Source organism: Barbus barbus (genome assembly GCF_936440315.1).
Source record: "Barbus barbus genome assembly, chromosome: 49".
Classification (NCBI taxonomy): domain Eukaryota; kingdom Metazoa; phylum Chordata; class Actinopteri; order Cypriniformes; family Cyprinidae; genus Barbus; species Barbus barbus.
In genome coordinates this window covers 19880701-19907599 of record NC_136727.1, presented here as the reverse complement: position 1 = coordinate 19907599, position 26899 = coordinate 19880701, and the positions used below count along the sequence as shown (strand labels likewise).

Below are 26899 nucleotides of genomic sequence, written 5' to 3'. Positions count from 1 at the left end.
TATTCAAAATATATCAAATGTAATGCCTAGAACTTAAACGCACAGTAACAAAGAAAGGAAATACACATTCATTAGTAATAGTAACAGAGGTAATCATAATAATAATAATAATTTAAAATACAACTGCATTTTACAATTTTACAAAGTGCAATAAGGAAAACAATACTTTTAAGAAAGAACCCATTTCGTTTGGATACAGTTTCAATGTATGGAGGCCTCAAAATTGTTATCTAATACTTTTACCAGAAGTTAGAAAAGGCAGAGAGAAAAAGCGGTGGGATTTGAGTATGCAAAAGAGAGCAACAGCAAGATGAAAATAGCTTTGATGAGTATAGGTCCGCCTGTAAAAGTACAACATATAGTATCTTGGTGTAAACCCCATGTTAAAAGTATTTTTAGTGTCATATCAATCATAACACGAGATAAAAAAATAAAAAAATACAAATCAGACAGGTCAACGTGGCACATCTGAAGCGTTTCGCCAAACCTTTAACAATTTCCTCCTGCTGTGGGCTCAAAACGCAGCGTCCGTATAATTCAAATTCAGGATGTACTGTTAATAATAATAAAAAGATCACAGTGATTATTTACTGAAACATAGTTATGCATGTAAGTATGAAGTATCAATACAAATGAGCAAGTTTTGCTTATACTGTGCAATAGCCTACGTTGAGATAAATCTCGCAATAAATCTAGCTACGCATTCTTACTGTACTAAACGTACAACTCTAATAATTATTAAAATAATACGCGTGTGTACATTGTAACATAAAATGTTTCCAAAACAGCATATACATCAGATTTGTTCGTTTCCAGGAGAGTTTGAAGAGATGCAAGCACTCAAACCCGCAGAGCGGCGCTCTCACCCTGCCAACTGTGCCAGATCGTCAGGGGGCGTGGTCAGCAGAATGACTGACAGCTGATTCTGAGCGAAAACTCCTCCCCCCACCGCCTTTCGCTCTCCCTCTTTCACTCTTTCCCTCTTTCCTTGATTTCAGAGCAGCCGATCTTCATTCCAGTGCATATGGAAAGGCAGAGGAGCAGCGCTCGGAAGGTGAAACGCGCTCAGGGATTTTACGCGTAAAGCAGCTATAAGGTGATTTTTATACGGGACGCGCTTTATTATTGGACTACAACAGAATGATATTTGAGGAGGATTGGACATTTAAACAACTGTTCTCCTTGTAGGGATTTCACTGTGCAACATCTATAAACGGACACACATGTTCTCCACTGATGAAAAATAAACTGGAAGGAGCGTTTACCCGGTGGATGAGTTTTAAAGCTCTTTCAGCGCTGCTTTAGATATTTTGTGCACATTGGATTACATAAACACTGCTGCAATTACGGTTTATGGAAACAGAGCTGAGAAGAAGACAGCTGAAGTTGGAGAAGAGGGTCTCTGAAGCTTGACTGAGGGTCTGAAGGATTTTACAATCTCCTCCTGGAGCTCCACTTTCATGACCGAAGTCTCTGGTTTATAACAATGGATTATTTGCTGTTTTTATGCGGCTTTTTGCTGCCTCTGTCCTCGGCTGTTGAAGGTAAGATTGTTTTTTTTGTTTTTTCCTTGCAATGCTTATCAACCCAAACTAGAGTCCGGGAGGCAAGTCACGGGTCGATATTATTGATGCGCGTCTACAGGAGTTGCGCTTCAGACTCCGTAAATAATAACCGGCTTTTACGGTTTTAGTTTTATGCATTTTAATTAATGCAGAAACACGCGCCGGGTCCGATGCTTTCCTGGGGAATAGATATGGCCATTGAATGACACCAATACACATGCAGCTATACTGCAGAACTTCTCCCTCCTTATTGTTGTTTATTTTCTTTCACCGAGACAATAGTTTCTGTCTTTCGTAAAGGAAATGTCTCTACAGGGAGTCCTACTCCAACAGTCTCTCTGTCAGTCTCTGTCAGTCAAGATGCAAATCCAGGTCTCCTCAAAAGACACATGGTGAATTTTAAGCTTTTTATTTTTCTGAACAAATACAACGACGTTTGGGCAACTCCTAAATTGACCAAAATTGGCATTTTATTAGCTCCTTTGTATCTGGAGGTTGCTCTCGTCTTGTGAATTATGGCCCTTTTGGCGTACGTGTTCCTTTTAATCACAATTATGATTTTTTATTTTTTTTTATTTCATAATGGCTCAGATCGGTAGTTTAGTTGGCTTTTGATTCAATTAATTATTCGAAGTCTGGACCTCCATTAGACTGGGGGACCTTTTGACACCCATAAAGCTGGAAACGAGTGGGCGCTTAACAGATTTTGAGGGAGAACAACAAAGTCGATGTATTTATTTCTTTATTGGTATTTTTAACCATACAATTGGCGACAAGCATGAAATCGTGGACACTTGCTTATTGTACTGCTCCTCAGACGTGTCTATTGTGAGTCTACTAGTGCAATTCTTTTAAACAGCACATATTATTTAATAATACTTTTGATAGTATTAATGTCGAGATATAACTAGCCTTTTTAGCCACAGTTAATCTTTTTTATTATTATTTTTAAAAGATGAAAAAGCTTGCTCAATGTTGGTTTAGTACTATCTGCACACTATTACTAAGTAAATGAGAGGATATGTTGATTCCTTGTTTATTTTATTATTATTTGAATGTTTTAATGAGTGAAGTGGACGGATGTTGAATGCGGGTTGGAGTTGTTTGGAGCTCATACGGGTTGTTTAGTTAATTTTATTTATTAGTTTCCCCCAACCGTGGTGTATATTTCTATATTAGCTTTGTAAAAGTTATTTAAATAAAATGAGATTTATAATTTTGTCCGATAACATATCGGAACAAACTGAGTGAATGTTTATATGAAAGGCGCAGGGCCTCGATTATAGCCTGCATTGTCTGATATATTGTTCTACTCGTTTAGCTCGAAAATCAAGCAGAATATTAGCTGCCAATTGTTGTCAAGTATCATAATTATATTGTTTAATGAAAAGCATAATTTAACAAGTTGTTAGTGATATCAATAAATAACTTAATCAGCGACTCAATATATTGTTTAGGGTTGAAAGTACGACTCACCTTGTGTCCGTTAATAGATTTTACGAGTGTGTACGAATTAAATTAATATTCTAGTGTTCTAGCTGACAGCATACATGCCATATTCTTGGTCCCTGGAGATTTTCCCAGCGCAAGAGCCCACTGAATATATATATATATATATATATATATATATATATATATAAAGGATCAAAGCTGTCCAGCATGCTTTAAAATGTGATTTTTAATGCATTTCTTATTTCTCCAATAGCCTATCTATAGAATTAGTTACGCGTCACACCCTGTTTGATTCTGAAATCACACGCGTTTCCAAGTCTATCCCTCTTCTTGTCCAATCAGTCAAAGGCCTGGTTTTAATTCCCACTTCCCTGCTGTACTTATTATTTAGCACATAACTGCGCGATACACATATTTTATACTCATTCAGAGGTAAATACAGTAATTTAAGGCATATATCTCATCGGTGCTGTGGTAAAACATATAACGCGAGAGCGATGCAGACCATTTGACCTCATCAATCGATGTGCTAAAATACCGAATTTACTCTTGTTTATCTTTTCCCCCACATATTTACAGTATTTTAGTCGTATATTTGCGCCTGTCGGAACATTTCTGCTTTTTTTTGGAGCTTATCTACTCTCTCCATGTCCCATTGAAGTGGTAATTCAAAGGTAAATGCAGTTAACGCAGACAGAGCTCTTACTGATGAAATAACAGATTCATTTTGGGGGGTAAACAGCATTAACATGAGGAACAAGATAATAATTACAGGGCGCATTCACTGCAGAAGAGCCGTAACGTGAGCTTGAAGAAAGGCCTGAACGCGCAGCCTAACCAAAACATTTATTTGTATTTTTAGGAAAAAAAAAAAAAAAAAAAAAAGATTCAATTTACTCTCACATGTGAGGTTTTGGGAAGCTGGGATGTGTCCATTTTATTTAAACTATTTTGCATTTACTGGGAATGTTCGCACTTACCATTTATCAAAGCGCAGGACAGGCCCGTTTAAAAATGGAACTGCTGATGGCAAACAATAAATGATGAAAAACGTAAAAATAATAGTGACAGTCACATCGCATGAAACGTAGCTTAAAACATATATAATTGAAGCTAAAATCTTATTTTTGATGTTTTTGTCAAGTTACATTGTCGTTGTCAACGACTGTAATTTAGGTACATCGCCATTAGCTATTTTTCCGCTGCTATTATTTAAATAGCCTGTAAATATAAGAAAGTAATAATAATAATAAATATTATTATTGATAGCAGTATTAGTATTAGTAATAGTATATAGCCTATTATGACAGCTGTTGAGCGCAACACCCGAATTCTGCAAATCGAAGCGACTTCATCGATCTGTAAAATCTGCGGTCAAAAGAGGTCAAAGCATTGATCTGTTCTTCACACCATACACTCGGCCTACACTCCGCTGAGAGGCTCTTTTCTCAACTTATTCAATTACAGAAAAGCCGTTTTAAACATGAGCACAAGTAAAGTAAATAAACAAAGTAATGCGTAAATTGTTTTGCTAATCTGTGTTCACATCTAACTTAAAATAAAAAAATGCGAATTGTACAGTTTTGAGTATGTATAATATTTATCTATCAATTGATCTAAAATACGTAAAATCAAATGTATGTCTATATCAATTTTTTGACCTGGCCTATCTACTGTATCCATAAATGTAACCAAATATTCAAACTTGGAGAGGCCCAAATGTAAAAAGTTTAAGAAAACCCCATTCTGATTATTTGGTGGGACCTGTTTCCCTGTTTCTGATGGTGGGCCTGTAGTTAATGTATGCGCCACATAACTTGAGTGTGCGGCCTTGTATTCATTCCCTTTGTGTAGTATATATTTAATTGCTTATTCATTTATTTTCATAGATGTTCTTTTTATGAAATAAATATTTTTGTTTTTATATATTAGTCTTGAGCGAGAGCCATGGAAAGGTCATATGTTAAACAGAGGATAGGGTGAACAGATGTCCGCTGGCTTTGTTTCAGACTCTTATAAGGAGCTCAAAGGGGTCTCAGACTCAGGCTTAAAGATGCTATGAAAACCAGGCAGAATCACGAGTGGCTTACTGTGGTGGTCCTAGCCTATAAACATTAGCGCTGATAACCTTTTGAACGCAGGAATGCTTTGGCTGTAAAATTTGACGGCATTCTGAGCCCAGTGTGGAACAATAACATGTGCTGAAGGCCAATATTTAACCAAGTGCTCTGTTAATTGATGAAGAAGTGGACTGGACGCTGACTGGAATGTAGAATTCGCTCCTTTTGGAGTGTCCACTCAAAAGGGCCATCCTGGCAGCTGACGCAAAGGCCTTTACAGAAAAATAGGTCTTTGACACTCACGTCAGTGTGAGGAGAGAATGTGTCTGGGCCCGAACACTGCCAAAATCCCCCCGGTGCTGTCTGCAGCTACTGAAGCGGAATGAGAGAGAGAAATCGAGAGCAAAAGAGAGGCTGAAAGAAAGAGGGATTGAGAGAAAAAGAGACATCGGAGCTTGGTTTCTGTTTTCTGTTGGTCAGGAGCGAGATGGGTGGCGCTGGCAGGGAATATATCTGCTACCAAAACGCCCGTTGAAAAGGGGGGCGGTAGCGCAGAATACCCAAACAAAGTCACATGATGACAGGCACAATCAATTTTTCTTTCCATCCGAATGGTTTTCCCTCTCCAACTCAGCCACAGGGATTTTTAAAAGTTTAAAAATTTTGGAGTCGGACTGCTTGCGTGCATTGGTTCAGTGAATTTACAGTCAGAGCCAATTTGATTAGAAAAAACACAGTGGACAGTTTTTCCCTGCCCAGAAACAACTTTTTTTTAATGCTTTTGAAATTTGTCACATTCGTGCACCATCTATGACTGTTATAAGATGTGTTTTATGGACACCTGAGGATTGTACCTCTGTAAAATCTAAAACTGGCAGCATTTTGTGACATGGTGGCTGTGTAAAACGATTTGCTTCAGTTTCAAACCACCATATCAAAGCAGCTCCATCTTTCTATATGCGTGTAGTATATAAAGTACCTAGAAGTAGCACACGATGTGAGCTCTGACCATACAGATGACATATGATCAGACACACACATGTAGTCTGCTATACTCCTGAGAAATGACTAACACATTTTTTACAAGAATGCCATAGCCATTACTCTATAGTGAAGCCGTTCAGCAAGTAGGAGTTTGGAAAAGCGTCCAGACTTTTTGAGTGTGTTTGATCCTTTGCTGGACAATGTTTATGAGCTTTAAACCAGTCCGACCTGCTCTGCTGATAAAGCAGAAGACATCTTTGATAATAATGAAAGAAATGCAGCTTTTAAACCCAAAAACAAACTGAACGCGTTTATTAAGTGATAGTTCAAGTTCAAGTTTGTTTGTATAGCACTTTTTACGATACAAATCGTTGCAAAGCAGCTCTACAGGAAATTAAGTTTTCACAATATATTTATATATTGCAGAACCTTAACATATTTAACTTATGGCAAAATTTGGTAATTCTGTATGTTTTCTGAGCATTGGCATCCTCTGAGGGGTTGGCATTATCTTTTCTCAGGTGTTCGGTCATCTCAGATCATTTAAGGGTTGGATCCAGACTGAAGCTTCTGTAATTCCTAGTTACCACGGGATGTTAATCCAGTGACAGAAACAGGGAAACAAGTAGAGACATAATTAGCGTAGCTGCTGTTCCATCCAAGCAAAAATGATTTGTTCAACCCAAGCTAAAGAATAATAATAATGTACATTTGATCAGATATAACTGCAGTACAAGATTATAAGATGCATTATGTGAATGCTTGGCTAAAGAGATGTGTCTTTAATCTAGATTTAAACATAGAGAGTGTGTCTGAACCCCGAACGTTATCAGGAAGGCTATTCCAGAGTTTGGGAGCCAAGTGTGAAAAAGCTCTACCTCCTTTAGTGGACTTTGCTATCCTAGGTACTACCAAACGTCCAGAGTTTTGCGACCTTAGGGAGCGGCTTGAATTGTAGCATGGTAGAAGACAAGTTAGGTACGCAGGAGCTAAACCATTTAGGGCCTTATAGGCAAGTAATAATATTTTGTAAATGATACGGAACTTAATAGGTAGCCAGTGCAGAGACTGTAAAATTGGGGTAATATGAGCATATTTTCTTGACCTGGTAAGAACTCTAGCCGCTGCATTTTGGACTATCTGTAGCTTGTTTATTGAAGATGCAGGACAACCAGCTAGCAGTGCATTACAATAGTCCAGTCTAGAGGTCATGAATGCATGAACTAGCTTTTCTGCATCAGAAACAGGTTGCATGTTTCGAAACTTGGCAATGTTTCTAAGATGGAAGAATGCTGTTTTTGTAACATGCAAAATATGATTTTCAAAGGACAAGTTGCTGTCTAATATAACACCCAGATTTTTGACTTTAGAGGACGTGACAGTACATCCGTCTAGTTGCAAATTGTAATCCAAGAGATTCTGTGTACTGTTTTTTGGTCCAATAAGTAATATCTCGGTCTTATCTGAATTTAATAGGAGGAAATTATTGGTCATCCAATCTTTTACATTTTTTACAAATCTATTAGCATAGATAGTTGAGAAGTTTCATCTGGTCTTGTTGAGATGTATAGTTGAGCATCATCAGCATAACAATGAAAACTAATCCTGTATTTTCTAATAATATTACCAAGGGGCAACATGTATATTGAAAATAGCAGAGGACCTAGGACAGATCCTTGTGGTACTCCATACTTTACTGGTGATAATTGAGATGACTCCCCATTTAAATGAACAAAGTGGTAGCGATCGGACAGGTAGGATCTAAACCATCTTAAAGCCTGCCCTTGAATACCAGTATAGTTTTTTAATCGATCTATGAGTATGTCATGGTCTATAGTGTCAAACGCAGCACTAAGATCAAGTAATAATAGCAATGAGATGCAGCCTTGGTCTGAAGCAAGAAGCAAGTAATTTGTAATTTTAACAAGTGCAGTTTCTGTACTATGGTGAGGCCTGAAACCTGACTGAAATTCTTCATCGAGATTTTTTTGTAAGTAGGAACACAATTGAGCAGACACAGCTTTTTCTAAAATTTTAGACATAAATGGAAGATTTGAAATGGGTCTGCAATTTGCCAGTTCATTAGAATCTAGTTGTGGTTTCTTAATAAGAGGCTTAATAACCGCCAGCTTGAATGGTTTTGGGACGTGACCTAAAGATAACGATGAGTTAATAATATTGAGAAGCGGTTCTTATGCTACAGGTAACAACTCTTTCAGTAGTTTAGTGGGTACAGGATCTAATAAACGCGTTGTTGTCAGACCAGGCCTCTAGATGGTTAAAACATGCTCCTAATCTCCACATCAAACACCGAGAGCCCCAGACAGGGGCCCAAAAGCACGCTGGCCCTTTACCCTCTCTGCTAAATCTACACTCGAATTTGCACTTTTGAGCCATGCTGTTCAATTACACATCTGTGGACTTTCCTAGCCATTCATTTTGTTAATACGTTTATCTACAGAAATGAGTTCTGACTGGTTTAATTTTTCCATTTGGGAATATTTGAGGAAGTGGTAAAGGCTGGAATATTTTAATGTTGTGATTTATAAATTTCATGAATCTGTAAAAATACTACACTTACTTTTCTTACTGTAAAATAATTGTAAACTAATATGGTACAATATTTATATTGTGCAAAAAAGCTTTTAGAATATTTGTCAGTCTTTAATTAGAGTCTTTATTTTTTCACAGTTTTATTTTTACAACAACAATTGCAATAACTATATTGGTGGTTGTATAGTGTCCTTGTTACAGTATGATTACACATTTAGTAATATTAATTAACTACATGTACTTAATATCTGGTTAGGATTAGGATGAGGTTTTGGTTTAATTTTATTGTTATTTCTGTAGTAAGTACATGTAACAAGGACACTGTAAAATAAAGCGTTACCAACAATTTTTTTTTTAACTGTGGTATGCTTGTGTAAGCGTAATTTCTTTTAGCTGACAACACAACTGGTGTTAGACAGGAACTCTTTTAATGCTTACGTGATCTGACACCTCTCCATTTGGTGTCCGAGGTGAGAGTTATGGCACTTTGACATGTTGCAAATGCGGGTACTTGTGAAAAAGTTTGTGTCGTAAAAGTCCCTGAAGGCATTGCAAGTCTGTTTTGGCTGTATTTTGAGGGTTTTGAAATTCAGCTCGCTGGAAGTGGATCAGACGATTCATGTAAATGCAAAGCAAGTGCCACGTATGCATGTGCCACACTTTTATTTGGTGAATTCCTTCAAGACGTTGATGGCAATCTCACTGTGAAGATAACATTTTTGTTTGATTATGAACTTAAGATATTGCACAGTGTTCTATGTAATTTATTAATGACTTTGCTTCTGGAAGTATAAGCAGATATGCTTTTTCTCTCTGTTGCTCTAACACCACATTCAGTTTCAGCAGGGCCACCATCCACATCCAATCAGGGATTCTGAATTAATATTTTGTGTCTGATTCATTTATGGCTTTTTTGTCAGGCTTGATTGATCACACTTCCTTCTCACTTAGCCTTTCTGGCAACTGCCCTTTCAAAATGTGCCAAGCCTTCTAGAGCCTCTCATTACCAGCTTTTTAAGAGTGACAGGATAGAAGATCCAATGAGTTAGAATATAGTATCTGTCCAGTGATCTTCCTGTCAACTTCCTGTGTAGCTGGCATAGGCCAGAACTGCCATGGAAAAAGGGAGCTCGTCACGTCTCAAGAGCAACTCTGGAGATGAAATGACATGTTTCTGCAGCGACCTCAGAACTGCCCTTTTCCAGTTGTGTCCCAAGTCTAGAGAACATTAGAGGCACTAGATATAAGGCAGACAGTCATGCTCCTGGCGTTCTACTTTTCAATCAAACCCTTAACTATAGACCCAGCACCTGAACTAGATAATCAATGTTTTGAGTGTTGATTAAAAAAACACAGTTGTGTTACAGCACTAAAGGTAGATCTCCAAGAGGAGGACTGAATACCCCTTGATATAAGGTATACTGAGCACCCCCCCCCCCCCCCCCCCCAGTAACTTGCGAACCCCGACGAGTGGCTTATCTGTTAATAAAATGCCCTCAACCTGAACGGGAGAGATGAGGACATAGGCGAACAAAGGGACAGAAAAAGACAGAGAATTGTCCAGTATCCAAAAGGCACTTGGTACAGTATTGGTTGAGCAGTTCATCTGAAAAGGTGCTGAGAGGAGAGACAATGGAAATATACTGGAGCTGGTTAGATGGGGTTATGGATGCAGTGGGAATTGAGGCAGAGCTCAGGACAGCGAGAGCAGAGAGTTTTCATCTTCGGTCTTGGACAGCTGCCATGGATCTATCTCTGCATCTTAAATTTGACTTGCTCGGCCTAGCTATGCCTGAGAGGAGATCATTGTTTCTGCCTTTTCTCTCTGTCCGTCTTTCTATCTATCACTCTCTTTTTCTGAGCTAGCCTAAGAAACTCTTGATGGGCAAGGAATATGCAAGGGTTTTTAATGAATCTGAAAAGCCAGCGAGCATCAGTCAATGACGGCCTTGAGCCTGCACATGAAATTGGGTCCACCTGACAGCGGGAAAGTAGAAAAGAAGTTTAGAGGCTGCATACAGAATGAAGAAACTCTTGATGCAGGAAAAATAGCTTTCCAATGTAAAAGACAGATGTGATCTCTTATGTCGCAACAGTTGGGGGCTTGAAACTGTCACTCTTTTCATTGGTATGCTCATTTGTAAATCTGCAACACCATCTAGATGCACGTCGACTGTAAAAGGGATGACAACCTGGTGAAAACCCAGAGGACAAGTGTGGGAAGTTCAGAGGCCTCTTCCCCCAACAGGTGGGCTTTATCCAGACAGAGAGGCTAAAGACAATGCACCTCTTTCTCTACTCTGTTTACTGTTCCCTGTTCCACATCCCTGTCACTTCTTTTCTGCTCTTTTCCCACCATCTTTTTACAGCAAACCCCCCCCCCCCCCCCGCTCTCCCAAGGCACCTTATGTGGCCGTTTCTTATCAGGGAGATAATTCTAATTGTGGCATTATTTTCCCTATCTGTTATCTCACCCTTTCAGTGATATCAGAATGCCAGAACAGGTCTAGAAGCTTGGGGACAGGGCCTATTTACCCACCTTTGTTGTATTCAGTCAGTGATAAGATTTGTGACAATGTGTGTGTGTTCCTACAACTCTATCCTGTCACAGTATCCTATGGGAGCTAAGTGGTATGTCTATAAGCAATGTAAGTCAAGCTCTTGCGGGATAGATTTGACAAGTTCAGTCTCTTGATACTTCATTGCCCATGGCTTTTAAGAAAATCTCAGCGCAGGTTCCCACTCTTGACATGTTATGTGAAATAATGAAGGTGCAAAAGCCTCAAACCATCGTCATCCCATGCACGGCTTGGAGGAGAGTCAAGCAGAGGTCTCTAACTAAGAACAGGAGTAAAATCAGCATGCTGACGTGACGCAAAGTCTCGTGGGGTGTGAAAGCAAGCATATTGACGTGAAATGGAGCTGGCACTAGAAACAAATTAAAATATTCCATGGCCAGATGGGGATGGTGAACTGAGGGGCCATATTTGTATCATGGGTGTGAGACGCACCACAGTGAAACAGCTTTATTGCCACTTTTGCCCCGTTGTGTCCTCTGGGAAATGACCTAAAAGGATGGTGATGATTAGCGATTCAATTTAGCCAGCCGTCGGTCAATATGGCAGGCCGAGAGGAGATGGTTGTTGATGCTGCCTTGCCATCGAAATAGGTGGCGATCGAAATGTCTAGGGACTAGATTTCCCTTCCTTGGTTAATTAAGCAAGCAGTTTGTCACTGTTCTTACTTATTCATAAATCTTTCCTTCAATTTGAGACAACTTGGTCTGAAGGAGCTAGCTAAGTAGGAAAGCACTTAAGAGTAATCTATAGAGTTCATCACTGGGCGCAGCTTTGTGCCTGGTTAATTAATCAAGACACTGCAGTGGTGTCATAAACACGAAGACACTTACGTATATCAAGGGGGTAATATCTAGAGATTTTTCTTTTAGCTTAAGCATTTTTGCCACTTTTATTGATTCAGAACAGGAAACGAGCCATGATTTAAAGTGTTGTACAATGTTTGCTAACTGCTATGTCACCACAGCAACTAGAAATGTCCAATCATCCATCCATTCTCCAAACCGCTTATACAATGTAGGGAGCGGGGATGCTGGAGCCCATCCCAGTGTCTCGGGCCAAAGGCAGGGCACCACCCTGGACAGATGGTCAGTCACAGAGCGAGCAACTTGTTTGTTTAAAAGTTTGAGTGTTCCGGAATGCAGAAATGGTTGGAAAATACATATCCTACCACAATAGATTTCTGAAAACCAAATTTGGCGTCAGCGCACTACATACATGTTTATTATTAAAGGATGAGAAATCTGTTTTCTTATTTTTTTGTTCTTTGTGTCATCCGTTTGCATCTTTTATACTCGCCTGTCCTCAGGTTATGAAGTTCAGACTCAGGGAAGCATGTCCATGCATGCACCACTCATAAGTACAGGGTTGTCACCAGTAAATATGGTCATTCCTCCAGTTATGGAACTCCTGTACAGCTGACTTCTTCCTATGAGTAATCTACGCCAAGGTTTAGTACACACCCTGTGGTTCTTTTGATGAGCGCCTCCATGTTGAACTCATCCTGCTTTGAGACCACCAAAAGATGTAAGGTACCTGAAATGCAGAAGTTCACGTGTAGGTTCCAGGCAGTCAAGGTGTGGTTAGCAGGTCTGTAATTAGAGTTGAGGCCACTGTGTCTTCGTGACAGCATGTCTATCTTTGTGTGCGTGCTGGATTTAGTGGATCTTTGTGTGTGTGTGTTCAAGTGTGTGAAAGAGAACAACAGCAGAAAATTCCCAGACTTCTCATTATCTCGATACCTGTCTATTGCATCTCTTAGCACCTATACTTCCTAAAATGAAGGCCGTTCTCACATAAAATTATCTTTCACATTACCGCACAAACCAGCGCTTGTACATTTATACCACAATATAGAGACTTTATTGGTTCAGTGTAGACCCCGTTAAAGCCACCGTGTTTGATTTATCAGTCAATGATTGACTCAAGATTACTATAACCTTCCATGTCACCTGCACTACAAACAGACGCCCAGCAGCAGCCCTACATTTCTCCTCTCTTGTACACTGTTCCTGTTTATTCAACTCTGTTGTCTCATGTGTCTACTTGCCTTGGTTCTTCCATCAGCTTCACTGTCTTCACTGTGCCATTTTAGTGCGATGGCTCCAGATACACCCACATTTGGACTTTATAGATTTGATTATTATTCAGATTATGAGTGGTAAGTGTTTTATAACCCAATATGGGCCTAAAAGTGTTTTAGATATTACATAACCACATAGTGAAAGCATATATTAGAATAAAAAACTGAGTTCTCATGTCCAACTCAGACCTCCCTCCATCCTTCTCTCCCTCCCTCAGCCTGCTCACCAGGCCCTCTACTGAGACCCATAAATCAATGGAGCTCAGTAGCCTGTCGGGGGTTTACCGTCTGTGGGGGGTATCGGTGGCCCAGGTTCCCCAGCCGCTGGCTTTAGTTACACATCAATGAATGGTGAATAATACATTAGTCAGCCCCTGACAGTATAGTTCTAGGCGTGCAGGCAGACTGAGCCTCCCCTGGCCCTTCATCAGCGCATCTCTGTCATAATCAGCCTCTGGAGATATACCTCTTAGCTTTGGCCTACCTCTCTTCCACCTGATTTACTTATTGTGTATGCAAATATTATGATGTTTAAACACCTGCTCTGGGGGTTAAAGGGACAGTTCTCTCTAAAATAAAAACTCTGTCATCTGTTGTTCACCCTCATGTTCATGCAGTCCAAATAGTTGTTAGGATGAACTGTATCTATAGAATATGGCGTGCAGATGGCAGTGTATGTAATGTAATAAATGCAAATAAATTGCACCTTTCCTTTCGTTGAGGCCAGGAGCTGCAAGTGACACCCATAACGTCTAGGTTAATGATTTGAAGCAGGCAGGAAGTATTGCGACTGACCCAGGTCATCCAGCAAAGACTGTGGAGATGGATTGTTGTGGAATAAATGGTCCCAGATCTGTCGCCTACTCAGCACAGTTGCACTGTGTACTGATTCATATCCAGAGGTTTTCAAGTGGCCCTTCCTTGCACGCACAATTATAAAAAAACATTCACATGTATCAAGGCTTTTATTTAATTGTTCGGAGACATTTAGACCCCTGGCCATATGGGGCACCCTAGAATTGGATGTCAACCGTTCTATCAACCTTCTCCAGCATAATTGCCCAGAAATGAACTTCCATTGCTAATACCTTCTGTCACAATCTGTGAGTCAATTTGCTGTAAGTGAAACACTTAAGTGCAAGATCGCCAATGACCTAGACGTCCATGTGTCCTAATCAGGCAGTTGTTTCTTTTTTAATCAACAGTCTCGGGGGTGGAGTCCGTGAATAAATTACTCCAATGACCGTCTTCCATTCACTCTGCCAGCCTGTGTCTGTGCGTTAAAGAGCCGACAACCATTCAGAAAGGTTTAACGAGTCAAGTTATTACTGCAGCCAAGTGTGAGATTAATTAACTGAGCAGCAATTAAGAACATGGCTGAAAATATCTAACAGATAAGCATAGGGAGAATCGCAACCAACATTTTTATTTTTTGCTGTAGCCAACAGGGAGGGTACAAGGAGTAAACAGAAATAACAAGCTATAACCTTCAATTAGAACCCAGTCGCATTGGAAAAACATGCCCGTGGCGACGTTTCTGGAAAGTTATATTACGTTTCTTTTTGTTCGTTTCACGGCACGTTCAAAGTGAAATGTCCAGTTGGTGGCGCTAAAAGTGTGTTCAGGTTTTGCTGAAACAGGTGATATCCGGTAAGTGGTGATTTTATGTTAATGCTTCATTGCATTTTGGATATATATCGCCTCACCTACGCTAAACCTGACACTAAATCTAACCGATGGTGTTTACAAAAGCAAGAGTGATTTTTGTTTGGTTATACAAGTCTTTGAGCTCTTTTATCATGACTCGTGTTTCACAGGACGTATCCAAGCTCTTCTACTACATCAAAAAAAAAAAAAAAAAGCCATACACATAGTGTTGGAATAAATGGTGTTGGTGTTTTTCCATCTCTAGAGTTAATTTCAACTGGAAACTTCAGTGATTTGTATGTACAAGTACATTTTTGTAGTTAGAGGCATGTTTTTAGCGCTTATGTTGCCAAATTAACAAGTAATACAATTATATAATTATACAGTTATTATGATTCACCTAGTTAGGATGTACCTGGATCAGCCAACTTTACCGGTCCCAGAACCAAATTTCCATCAAATTATCAGTTCCCTGTCTTGAGCTGTACAATGTTGATCGAGGAATATGCTTTTTGGAGTAGCATCACCTTGTACTTGTATATGCATGTATATTCAGCTGTGGGAGCTTCTGAAATTTGAATATATCTGCACCCTACTTTCTTTTATTGACATATGTTCAAAGTGCCAGAGCTTGGTAGAAATTTCCAAAAAGAGTGTTCTCAAATATAGCATGAATGATAGCGTCCCTTTCACTCAGGACAGTTCCAAACCATGCTTTAGTCATTGAGCGTATTCAGATGCTCAGTGTGGGTGTGTATTTGTTTTTGTGTGAGTATTTGTCGGCTCAACAGTCATAAAGGCCCTACCCATCCAAATTCTTGTCTGTAACTGCCTAACCTTTCTTTGTTGTTGCAGTTCTGACCTGAATCAGATAATAAGTGGGCAGGTAAACATTAACGATTGGCTTAATGAGCGAACGTGAGAAGAGCTAGATGAAAGAAGCCTGCGCTGCCTCAGGGTAATGTGTCATATGTAGCAATAAATGTAAAAAAAGAAGTCCAAAGAACTTAACATAATAAATCCTATTACGCCGTTGTGTAGTTGAAGCCATTAGACATGTTTTCTTTGTTCTAGCAGGTAAACCACAACATATCCTGATAATTAGCATGCAGCATGATAGCCGAAACTGAGCTACGGATTTGTTCCCATGTCTTCAGGAGTAGCTGCCAATGCTAATATGTGACGGCACTGGGAAGTTAGCAGGGTTCTGGCCCTCACAGCTTGGGTTTTCTTCTCAATAAATGAAAAGGAATCACAACCTCACTGGCTGCTCCAGATGGTATATTTGAAACATTACGAAGCGATCAAAAGCCACTGGAACGCTGGAAATGTGGACCACGTCAGTCCAGTAGCTGCTAACAAACAGCTGTCCCGTGATGCAAAACAGAAATCTCATATTTGACAGCCATTAGAGGTTATTTGTATGTTTGCATAGTAAGACGAGACTGTGTATTTGGCTGATGACTATATCAGGAGTAATTTTACCCAGACATATATCTCATTATATAATTTGAAGCAGAGCCATAAAAAATTCTAACCAAAGCCTTTATGTTTATATATACTACATTTTTAGATCCTTCTGAGAGACTGCAAGGACGAACCCAAGATTTTTATTTTTTATGGTTTTATGGTTAAAAAAATCGGTTCTCGGTCTACTTGATCTGTAATAATCAGTATCGACCCTGAAAAACACATATTGGTCGACCCCTATTTCAAATGTCTTTTATGTAGGCTATATTTGTATGTTTTATAGCTTGCCACACACCTAGACTTCCAATCTTCAAATATGGGAAATCTTAACTTCCAACTTTTTGTATCTTTAAAAAAATGGTCATAGGTAAAGAAACACTGTGATTTTGTGATCCCCATTCACGCTTTTGCATTGTGTGCACGCCATTATCGATCAGAAACCGAGATCTCCGCTTTGACGTCATCCCCAGCGTCCTTTCACAAACATCTTATCTCAAGGTAAAAGTGGTTGGAGAAAATGAGGGTTTGGGGGCATTTCAACATTCGCCCCAGTCTGAAGTACCTCCTTAGTGTTATAGCATGGCAAATGCCTTCCGGTGGTCCTGAGGGATCTTGCCATTACCATATATTTAGCCTAGATATCTGTTGGCTGCCTCTGCAGTGGCATAATGAACGTGTCAAAGGGAGGCGAGTACGGCAAACAGGCTGTTGGAGGATGGAGATGAGTCCCTGGACAGCAGCTACAACAGACAGCTCCTCTCTGCGGCTGACAGGCAAGGCCAGTGGGCAGCGCGGTGCCAAAATACCTCCATAATGAACCTGGAATGGAGGTATGGGGAAGTCAGACATGTCTCCTGCCTCATTCTTTGGATTGGATTACAAAACACAGGAGGGGAATACAAAGATATCTCCAAAACCTAGTTTGAGGAAGGACACAGGGTTCTCTGGAGACCGGGGCTAGTTGTCACATTAGTTTCTCCAGTAAAAAATTCTCAGGGTTGGTTTCTTTTCCAATTTCTAGTTGGACATTTATGTCTTTTTTACAATTATTGCCCATTAAACAAAGATGTGTTGACTTTTCATGGCAACATGCCTCAATAACACTATATGAATAATGCCAGTACACTCAGGTTGTTTTTGATTTATGTAAAACATCTCCATCAGTACCGTCTGCCAGACTTTGGGACATAGCTTGACTGATAATATGAGTTGTGGGGATAATGATGCATTGAGCTCTCTATTGAGCGTGGAGGCATATTTTAGAGTATCATTTTTATTTTTTTTATATTTTTCCTGCAGTATTGGCAGACTAGTATTCCTGGCAGTTTATTACAGCCAGAGTTGAATTTCAACCAGAATGAGAAAATCAATCATAACATAGTTATCGTGATCATAGTCCTTTTAGACTTTTCACTTGAGGAGATGGAGAGGTGTTTGACTGTTGGTTAAAATGTGCTTTCGCTAGTCTGAGTTTATTTATTTATTTATTTTAAATAATAGAGAGATGACACCATGGTGACACCAGAAACATAAACGCATATACATACATACAAAGTTTTTATGTTGCTCAGGAGGTGTTTTTGGATTGAATAGAAAGTATTTCTGTTTGTGGAACACAATGAAGCAAGTTGGCACTTCTGCTGAACCCTTTGCCTGGGTCGCATCACTGTGACCTTTTATGACCTAAACATATGTTTTAGTATTTTCTCAGTGTCATTTACAAAATGCTTGAGGAGTCAAAGTGTGCCTCCTCCTCTTCCAAACCTTCCATAAACCTGTTTGCTCTCACTGGCTTGCAGTTTTCAACTGGCTAGTTGAGTCATCTGTATTTATTCTAGCTGGCCCTGCTCCCCACTGACAGTAATGGAGACCTGGAGAGCATGATGGACAGGGAGAAAAGAGAGAAGGGGTTTCATAGATATGGGGGAATGAGAGAGAATGAAGTGGATGGAAAGGATGGCTGTGATCAGCGTCAGCCTGTCAAAACACTTCCTGTTGACTGATACACCCTCAGACGCTAGGGAAAATAAGACAGAGAAAAGCTGTGAATGAAACATTAAAAAGGCAGAAAGAAAGTGCAGTTGAGACCCCAGCAAAGGATGGCTACTTTGAAGTACCTAAAAATGTAAGATATTTTAGGCTGTTTTAACATTTTTATGGTTGCTACTGTATGTCATTCCATCACCACATTTACATCTGTTTTTACTAATGCTGTCAAACAATTAATAGCGATTCATCGAATCCAAAAGAAGAGTTTTTTTTTATTTCACATAATATATGTGGGTGTACTGTGTATGTTTATTAGGTATATGTAAATAAACACACATGCATGTATATATTTAAGAAAAATATGTTGTTTATATTTTAAATATATAATATAAATTATATGAATATAAATATATACATGTAAGTACATGTAAATATTTTCGAAATATATACTGTATGTGTGTGTATTTATGTAAATATACAGTACACACATGTATATTATGTTAACAAAAACTTTTTGGATGCGATTAATCGCAATTAATCATTCGACAGCACTAGTTCTTGCTAACGTTCTTAAATGCAGAAAATTCAAATAATAAAAATTTATTAAAATAAAATGATTTTTTAATTTGAAAATCTGTGGAAAAATGTATTTCAATGCTTTTGTGTTGTCTGAGCAAAGTTTGTGTTTCCCAGAGTAACTTTGCATTGGTGCGCAAACGTTTTTTTTTTTTTTTTTTTTTCAAGAAATGGTCGCAAAAGTCACAAAATCTTTGCGTTCAATAAAGAAACTTTGCGTTCACCTGCAAAAATTAGCATTTCCCTGAGAAACTTGCAAAGCGTTTGCGTTCCCACAAGAAACTTCACATAATCGCAAAGTTTCTGTGAAGCACAAACGTTTTGCAAGTGACAACTAAGTTTCTAGGGTAAACGCACATCATTTCTGACATAATACAAAAGCATTGAAATATAATTTTTCCCACCATCTCCTTTTTTTTTCCCATCACCATGTCCCTTATGTGTTTAAACTCTCATTCTAGAGTATTCCTTTATAATTATGTACAAAACCCCAAATAGAAAGTCTTACTTAGATGTCATAAACATGTGACCATTATACGATACCGAAATATGACTGTGGGGAGAATCACATGCTCTGATGCATAAATTACGTTATGCTGGTGTTTCAGATGAGGAATCCACATGAAACACATCATACATCATAAAAGTACAGCTGTCGTTCTCTCTGATCAGCAAACACTATCATTACAGTTGTGTAACGATGCCTGAAGAGTTAGCGGTAGCGAAGACGCCATACTGTAACATTTTTAAGGAAGAACTGGAGAACCAAAAAGTACACGAGCTTTTGAATGAAACTCTTGGTAGATATTGATTAGTGGAGAACACGTTTGAGTCATTTCTAACCAAAAAAAAAATAAAAAATAAAATTATAAACACAGATGAGGCCTACACATTCTTGTTTGGCTTGCGGCCATACAATAACTGGCCTCTACAAGAAAAAACATGAACGCATTAATTGGTTGTACTCCTGCAGCAACGTGAGTCTAACAGACGGCTCCCGTTTAGTGTGAAATCTGTAATCGGATCAACGTTCGGTATCAGAATACGCCAGCGTGTTAGCTTAAGTGCTCATTAATAGCTGATCGTGCTTTATCTCCATCTCAATGCGTCTTGTGTCCTGTCTAGCCACAACAGAGTAACTGATGTGCAGTATTGTAACTCTTTCACTAAGTGCTTTAGGGGACACGCGCCGAATTCATGGCGATTGACCACAATGGGCGTAGGTGGTCAGGGCGAAATAGTTTGTGTCATTCTATACCATGGCTTATGGGTTCTTTGGGGCTGTAGCATTTCAAAATTTACTAATATGTACTCTTTAGTTATTAATATATACATTTTAAGGTACTAATAGGCATATTTAGGGGATAATAATTACAAAAGTTACCTTTTAAAAAGGTACTGCCCTGGTGACAGCATTTGTATATAGTGTACAGTGATTTTTGCTAGGAATTTGAAGGCCAAATGTTTTCTATACTGCATAACCATGTAATAATGTCCTTATTACAGTATTATAATACTGTAATACATACTCTAAGAAGAAAAATGCAAACATTGTACCCTTTGAGGTAGAACAGGTTATCCCTTTTCCCATTTCCTTTAAAAGGGACTTTTTTAAATTATTTTTTTATATATATACCTTATCTACCCATAAAAGATTCATATTAGTACTGTTTAAGGTACTAAAATGCACATTTCAGGCGTAAATAAGGTACACAAAATACATATTTTGAAAATGTGCACCCCATGGCAGATTTCGTACCTTTTTTTCTGAGTGCATAGTGTTTTTCCACTAGACCTTTTAATATCAAATGTTGTATATATTGTACAGCCATGTAATAATACATTTATTACAATATAATAATGCTGTAATACATACACTTTAAGAAAAAAAAAGAAAACGTTGTATATTTTGTGGTAGAACAGGTTATCCCTTCTCCCATTTCCTTTAAAATGCATTTTTATCATATCTACCCATTATGGTTCATAGTAGTAGCTTTTAAGGTACTAACATGCATCCCTCAGGTATAAATAAGATCCAAAAATATATCTTTTGAAAAATTCCCAGCCCATGACAGGTTTTGTACCTTTTTTCCTGAGTGTATAATGATTTTCCACTAGAAATATGAATGCCAAATGTTTTCTATATTATATAACCATGTAATAATATATGTATTACAATATTATAATCCTGTAATACATACATTCTAAGCAAAAAAATAAAAATAAAAATAGGGGTAAATAAGGCACCCCAGTGACAGCTTTTGGACCTTTTGTTTTCTGAGCGTGCATTTCTTTTTCACTACAAATTAGAATACCAATTTTTTTTTTTTTTATATATGTTACATAACATGTAATAATGTTTTTATAACAATATTATAATACTGTAAATCCTACACTCTCAGAGAAAAAAAAGTGTACCTTTTGTGATACAACAATTTTATACCATATCTACCCCTAAAATTTTAATAGTAGCACCTTAAGTGTGCGTAATACTACTCTGAGGTATTAATATGTATAAATGTCAGTCGCATATGAAAATACATTACAACCCTCAAGTTATTCACAGGGAGAGGGGGGACATTGGGAAGGTCTCACTGGGTTTAACAGACAACATGATCACCCTACTTTTTCAAGAGCTCTGGACATGCATTTAGACACTGTGAACGCATAGTTGTGAGCACACCTGGTTAGCAGACAGTCGCCCCAGGGGCTGCCTGTTCATCAGATTGACTGCGCTCTGTAATTAAAGGCCTTGGAAAAGGAAAGAAACGAGAATGAATGTGCGTAAGGAGGGGTGCAATGCCCATTTCAAGAGCTGAAGCTGGAACTGGAACGCACTACGGGGTTCATGCAAACACGAACAGTGCTTGAATATTCATCTCGGTCGTGGCTCATCTTTTGCTCGCCGTATGAACCCGGCATGCTCCTCTTTGTGCTGTCTGTGAGCGTGAACAGCATGTCTGACTCTTTTTGATCAAAGCAAACGGGCTCATTTTCCCCAACCCCATTCCCTTGATGTCAACTTCAAAATCAGACCCCCTGATACCTCGCGCCAATCCCGACGTCTTCTAATGTCAGCTGAAGAACTAATTAACACAACAAACAAAAATGTAGCAGACGCACTTATGCTCTTTGTCACCTTCCTGTCAAATGCTGTCATCGTAGCCGGTGTCAAGACTTTTGAAAGAGTCTTTGAGATATGCGCGACGACCACATATAATTCCACAAAATTATGAAATTGGTCAGATTACTCCTCTGTGATAAAATACACATTAGCACTTATTATGGGAAATAATATGTTTTAAAAGAATACGCTTACATTCAAACGGAATGTAATTTTTTGGACACATAATTGCAAGTTTATTTCAAATTTATTATATCTTAAATGTCTTTAAAATGCAATTGGCTGAATTTTAGAGTGTTTTCTTACCCACTTAAGTAGGACTTTAAATTTACTTCTATTGTCTTTAAAATGTGGTTAAAATTTACGATTGAATATACTGCCAAGCATTTTTGGTAAACCATTTTCTTGGACACTTAATAGTATGTTTATTGCAAATTTATTATAGTGTAAATTTATTTAAGATTCAGTTAGCTGAATTTGTGTGTTTTCTGACCCATTAAGTAAGGCTTCAAATGTATTTCTATTGTCTTTGAAAAATTATTAGACATTACTATTTAATATACTGGCAAGCATTTTTGGTAAACTAAAATATACTTTAATGTAATTCCTATTGGAACTAGTATTCATCATGTATTTAAATATATTTGTAATTACACATTTATAATCATGTAGTGTATTTAAATTTAGTAAATTTAACTATTTTAACTTTAAATGTTATATCACATAACACAAACTTAAAATATTATGCTAGTCCACATCGAAATAAGTGTACTTTAAAGCGATGCAAAATATTAAAACAATGACTTAAAATGTATTTTTACGTGTACTTAAGTATTCTCTTTAAGTACACTTAATTGAACTTTCATTTAATTAATATTTTTTATCTAAAAGTGTACAATAAAAAAATACTTTTAAGAATTGAAGTACACTACAAGTGCACATTCAATACAATTAAGCACACTTTTTCGCAAGTAAAATATCTCAAATCTTTGAAGAAATTGATAGCTTGAAATCAAGTAACTTTGAGTAGTAAAAGATGTAACTGTAGCACAAATTTTAAATGTTTTACATGACATAACAATGGTCAAGAGCCAGAAAGCTGCAATTTCCAAAAAAATAAGAGTTTCCACTGTACAATTATGAATTCAGCAAAAAAACGACCGCTACATCTGCAGCATTGACAGTGACACTTGTTAGTAAGTAAATGGCCGGGAGAGTGACAAGCATTGTGCCGTGACTGACGGCAAGTGGATGGATGGGGATGAGGAGGCTCCTTTCATGGGTTTCCCATGGATGATTCAGGTTGTTGGAGATCCAGCCACCTACATCAAGAAGCGTCGACCAATTAGAGGTTGCGCGCCAGCTTGCCAAAAGCAGCCTTCTTCTCTAATCACCACACTCCAGCGTGGCACAAAAGCCCGGGCCGCTCACCACATTTCAATTTAAATAGGATCCCCCTTTCCCCCTCCATCCTCTTTCAACGACTTTCCCCCTCTCTCCCATACTCTCTCCCCCACTTTCTGCTGCTTCACCTAACCCCCCCAAGAGATAATAAAAGCAGCAACAAAAGCACACACAAAGCAATCAGTCTAATAGCTTTAATAAGTTTAATGCAGTGTTTTCCCCACGCTGTTGACACATCTCAGTGTTGGGTGGCAAAACAGAGCTCAAGTGTTTGGAGACAGAGAGTGACATTCTTTTTTTGGTCGTGGGGCCTGCCGTTCGGTACGATTTCACAATGGCGCAGCGGGAGACAAAACTGACGAACCTTTAGACGCAAGATGGAATTGAATATATAATTGTAATTAAATCTATTTTATTGTAAACGGTCACATTATTTTTAGTAGTATTTCATTTATTTAGTAAAATTTTTATTTATTTATTAATATAGAGAAATAAATAAAAGGTTTGTGAATTTCCAGTAAAATGTGTACTTGAGAAATGTTATTTTAATATATATATATATATATATATATATATATATATATATATATATATATATATACACATACATAGTTTCCAATGCATCATTTCTCATTTTAATTTAGCCTGATGTACTAAAATAAATTAAATTAAGAAAAAAAAAAAAAAATATATATATATATATATATATATATATATATATATATATAAAATCAAAAACTACTAAAAATGACAAAAACACACAACAAAACTATTAAAACTAACAAAAAAAAAAGGAAAATATAAAAAAAAAGCTGATTCACAATATTAACAAGATCAATAACAGTATCTCAATGATGCTAAAATAACTAATATATATATATATATATATATATATATATATATATATATATATATATATATATATAATGTATGTGTGTGTGTGTTATGGTTAGCAGATCCACACAGGCAGGAAGACGAGGGTTTCAGGCAAAACAGGTATTTTAATAATATAAATCAAGTCACTGGTACAAAGCTCAAGATAACATTGACACGACAAACTAGACTAAGGAACTCAAGGCTTATAAAGAACCGGAAATAAAGGAGCAAACGAGATAATTAACACAAAACAGGTGAAAGGACTAAACGATGATTAATCATTAACTAAACTAGAACAGGAACTACCAAATAAGGTCAAAACAGAACTGAAAGGAAACCAAACCGTGACTGTGTGCGTTTTTTTTTTTTTTTTTTTTCAATATCTCGACCAGCTTATCACAAAACATTGCCTCAACCAATAGCATGAGTTTGAGGGCAGGGCTTTTTGTTCAACTGACCAATGGCGCAGAGGAGAAAACCGGTTTAACAACATTTCATTTATTTATTTATTTGTTTTGTAGCTCCATTTGGTAATGGTGCAGAAAGTACACCTTTAATTTTCATGAAATGCAAAATTATATGTAAATTCAGTTTACACTGCACTCTCCTGGTCTAGTTTTTCTTACTTTCCACATCTTCTAACCTCCAAACGACAAAAAAAAAAAAAAAATGGGTAAAGCTGAAGCATAAATTGTGCAGTAATCTCTCACCTGTCTGCCCAGACGCCACTGACTCAGTTTCTAAATCCACAGAACATTCTTTGTATCAATAGAGGTGGTTTTGTTCACATACCCCTCTTCAAAACCATTGCTTACTGGAACAAAGAAATATTTAAACGCACTCGTAAACCCACAGAATGTGTGTGAGTGTGTGAGTTGATTCAAGTATTTCTCTGTCTTCCTCTGTTATTAGCACTGCTCTGTTATTAGAGGATTAGAATGGAAGAGCTGACCTTTCTTACGTCAATATGTGTGTGTGTGTGCGATAGATGCTATTTACACTAAGTGCAAAAAGCAATAGATGCTATTTACACTCAGTGTAAATATCATTGGATTATATTTACACTAAGTGAAAATAGCAGTATTTTGTTTAACAATATGCTATTTACACTGTTAAAATAGCAATATTTTCAGCTATTTATACTACTTATTGCAAATAGTGACAATTATCTGCACCTCAGTATTGTAGTCCATTATAAAACAGTACGTAATAATAAAGTATTTAGTATAAATTATAGTTTTAATTCCAATTATTAAATGGATGCCACCTTATTGGGACAATAAAGACCTCCCTACACTCTAACCCTACCCGATACTTTTATTTTCAACTTTTTGATTATTTCCTTAATTTTTATTGAATATGAGATTTGAAAAAGGTTCGCAGAAGGCAGGCTCGAACTCGTGTCAATCGCGTTGAAAAGCACGTGCCTTACCATCTACGCCACTGAAACTGATGCTAAATTTTTGTTGACAAACCCAATCACACATTGGTGGGCAGAGTTAGTGTAAATAGCATTTGCCAACAAAGCTGGCTATTTGCACTTAGTGTAAATAGACACTCCGAATATTTATATTTCCTGAGATTTCTGAGACTGATAAAGTTAACCTTATTCATAAGCCATTAAAATATTTACATTTGTTATAATATGTGAAAAACAAATACTGAAGAAATATAGAATATAACGATAAAAAAATGAACTAAAAATTCAATGTGTGTGTGTATATTATATATATACAACAGTATGTATTGTGGCGGTAGGAGCCAACGACAGACACAGTGGGCGTGGCGTCAAGCCTCGGAGAGGTTTTTATTAAACAAAACATTAAAATAAAGTGTCCAAAGGGGGAAAAAGTGTCCAAAATAAACAGGGATCTGGTGTCCTCGTTGTGCTGCGGGGCTCGTGAAGGAGGGCAGTGTTCAGGAGGGAAGGGTCCAGGTAAGGGGCGGAGTCCGGCGGCCGCACGCGCTCCCGTCTGGAGGTCCCGGGGCGCGGGTGACGGCGGCTTCTATGGCGGCTTCGTCCAACTCCTTGATCCCCGGGTGCTCGACGGGATTCCACGGCCCGGCCCGGCGTCCTCGCCCGACGGCCGTATCGCGGCGGCGGGTAGTTCCCTCTACGCTCCCTTTCCTGGACCCACGAGGACACCAGCGTGCATGCACGGGGAAGAGACCGGTCTCCCGAGAAGAGGCGCGCTCGGTGTTTAAACAGCGGCGGTGATGAGGCTCTATTCACGTCAGGTGCGCCTCATCACACGCCGCCAGCCCTGGCTGTTTCAGCACCCCTCCTCTCTCACACACCCACTCCTGTCGGGAGCCTGGTGAAGGGCGGCGAATACGGGACGGGGTGGTGATGATGGACAGGGGGGAGGCAGTCGACTCGTCACAGTATATATATATATATATATATAATGTGTGTGTGTATATATATAATATACACACACACACATCATTTTTTGTTCAATTCTTTTTTATATGGGTCTCTATATACATATATACTGTACACACACATCAAAATTAAAGCTTTCGCTAAAATAAAGGTG

At 38.2% G+C, this 26899-nt stretch overlaps 1 protein-coding gene across 3 annotated transcripts in view; it reads left to right on the top strand.

Moving 5' to 3' along the window:
• The first annotated feature begins 996 nt into the window (after window positions 1–996).
• LOC306867563 (ephrin type-B receptor 3-like) overlaps window positions 997–26899 on the top strand; it is a 50720-nt gene continuing 24817 nt past the window's right edge. For all 3 annotated transcript variants that reach the window (XM_079413296.1, XM_079413295.1, XM_079413294.1), the window contains exon 1: window positions 997–1544. In XM_079413296.1, coding sequence (XP_079269422.1) covers window positions 1487–1544 — 58 coding nt within the window. In that variant the 5' untranslated portion in view covers window positions 997–1486. The remainder of the gene's footprint in view (window positions 1545–26899) is intronic.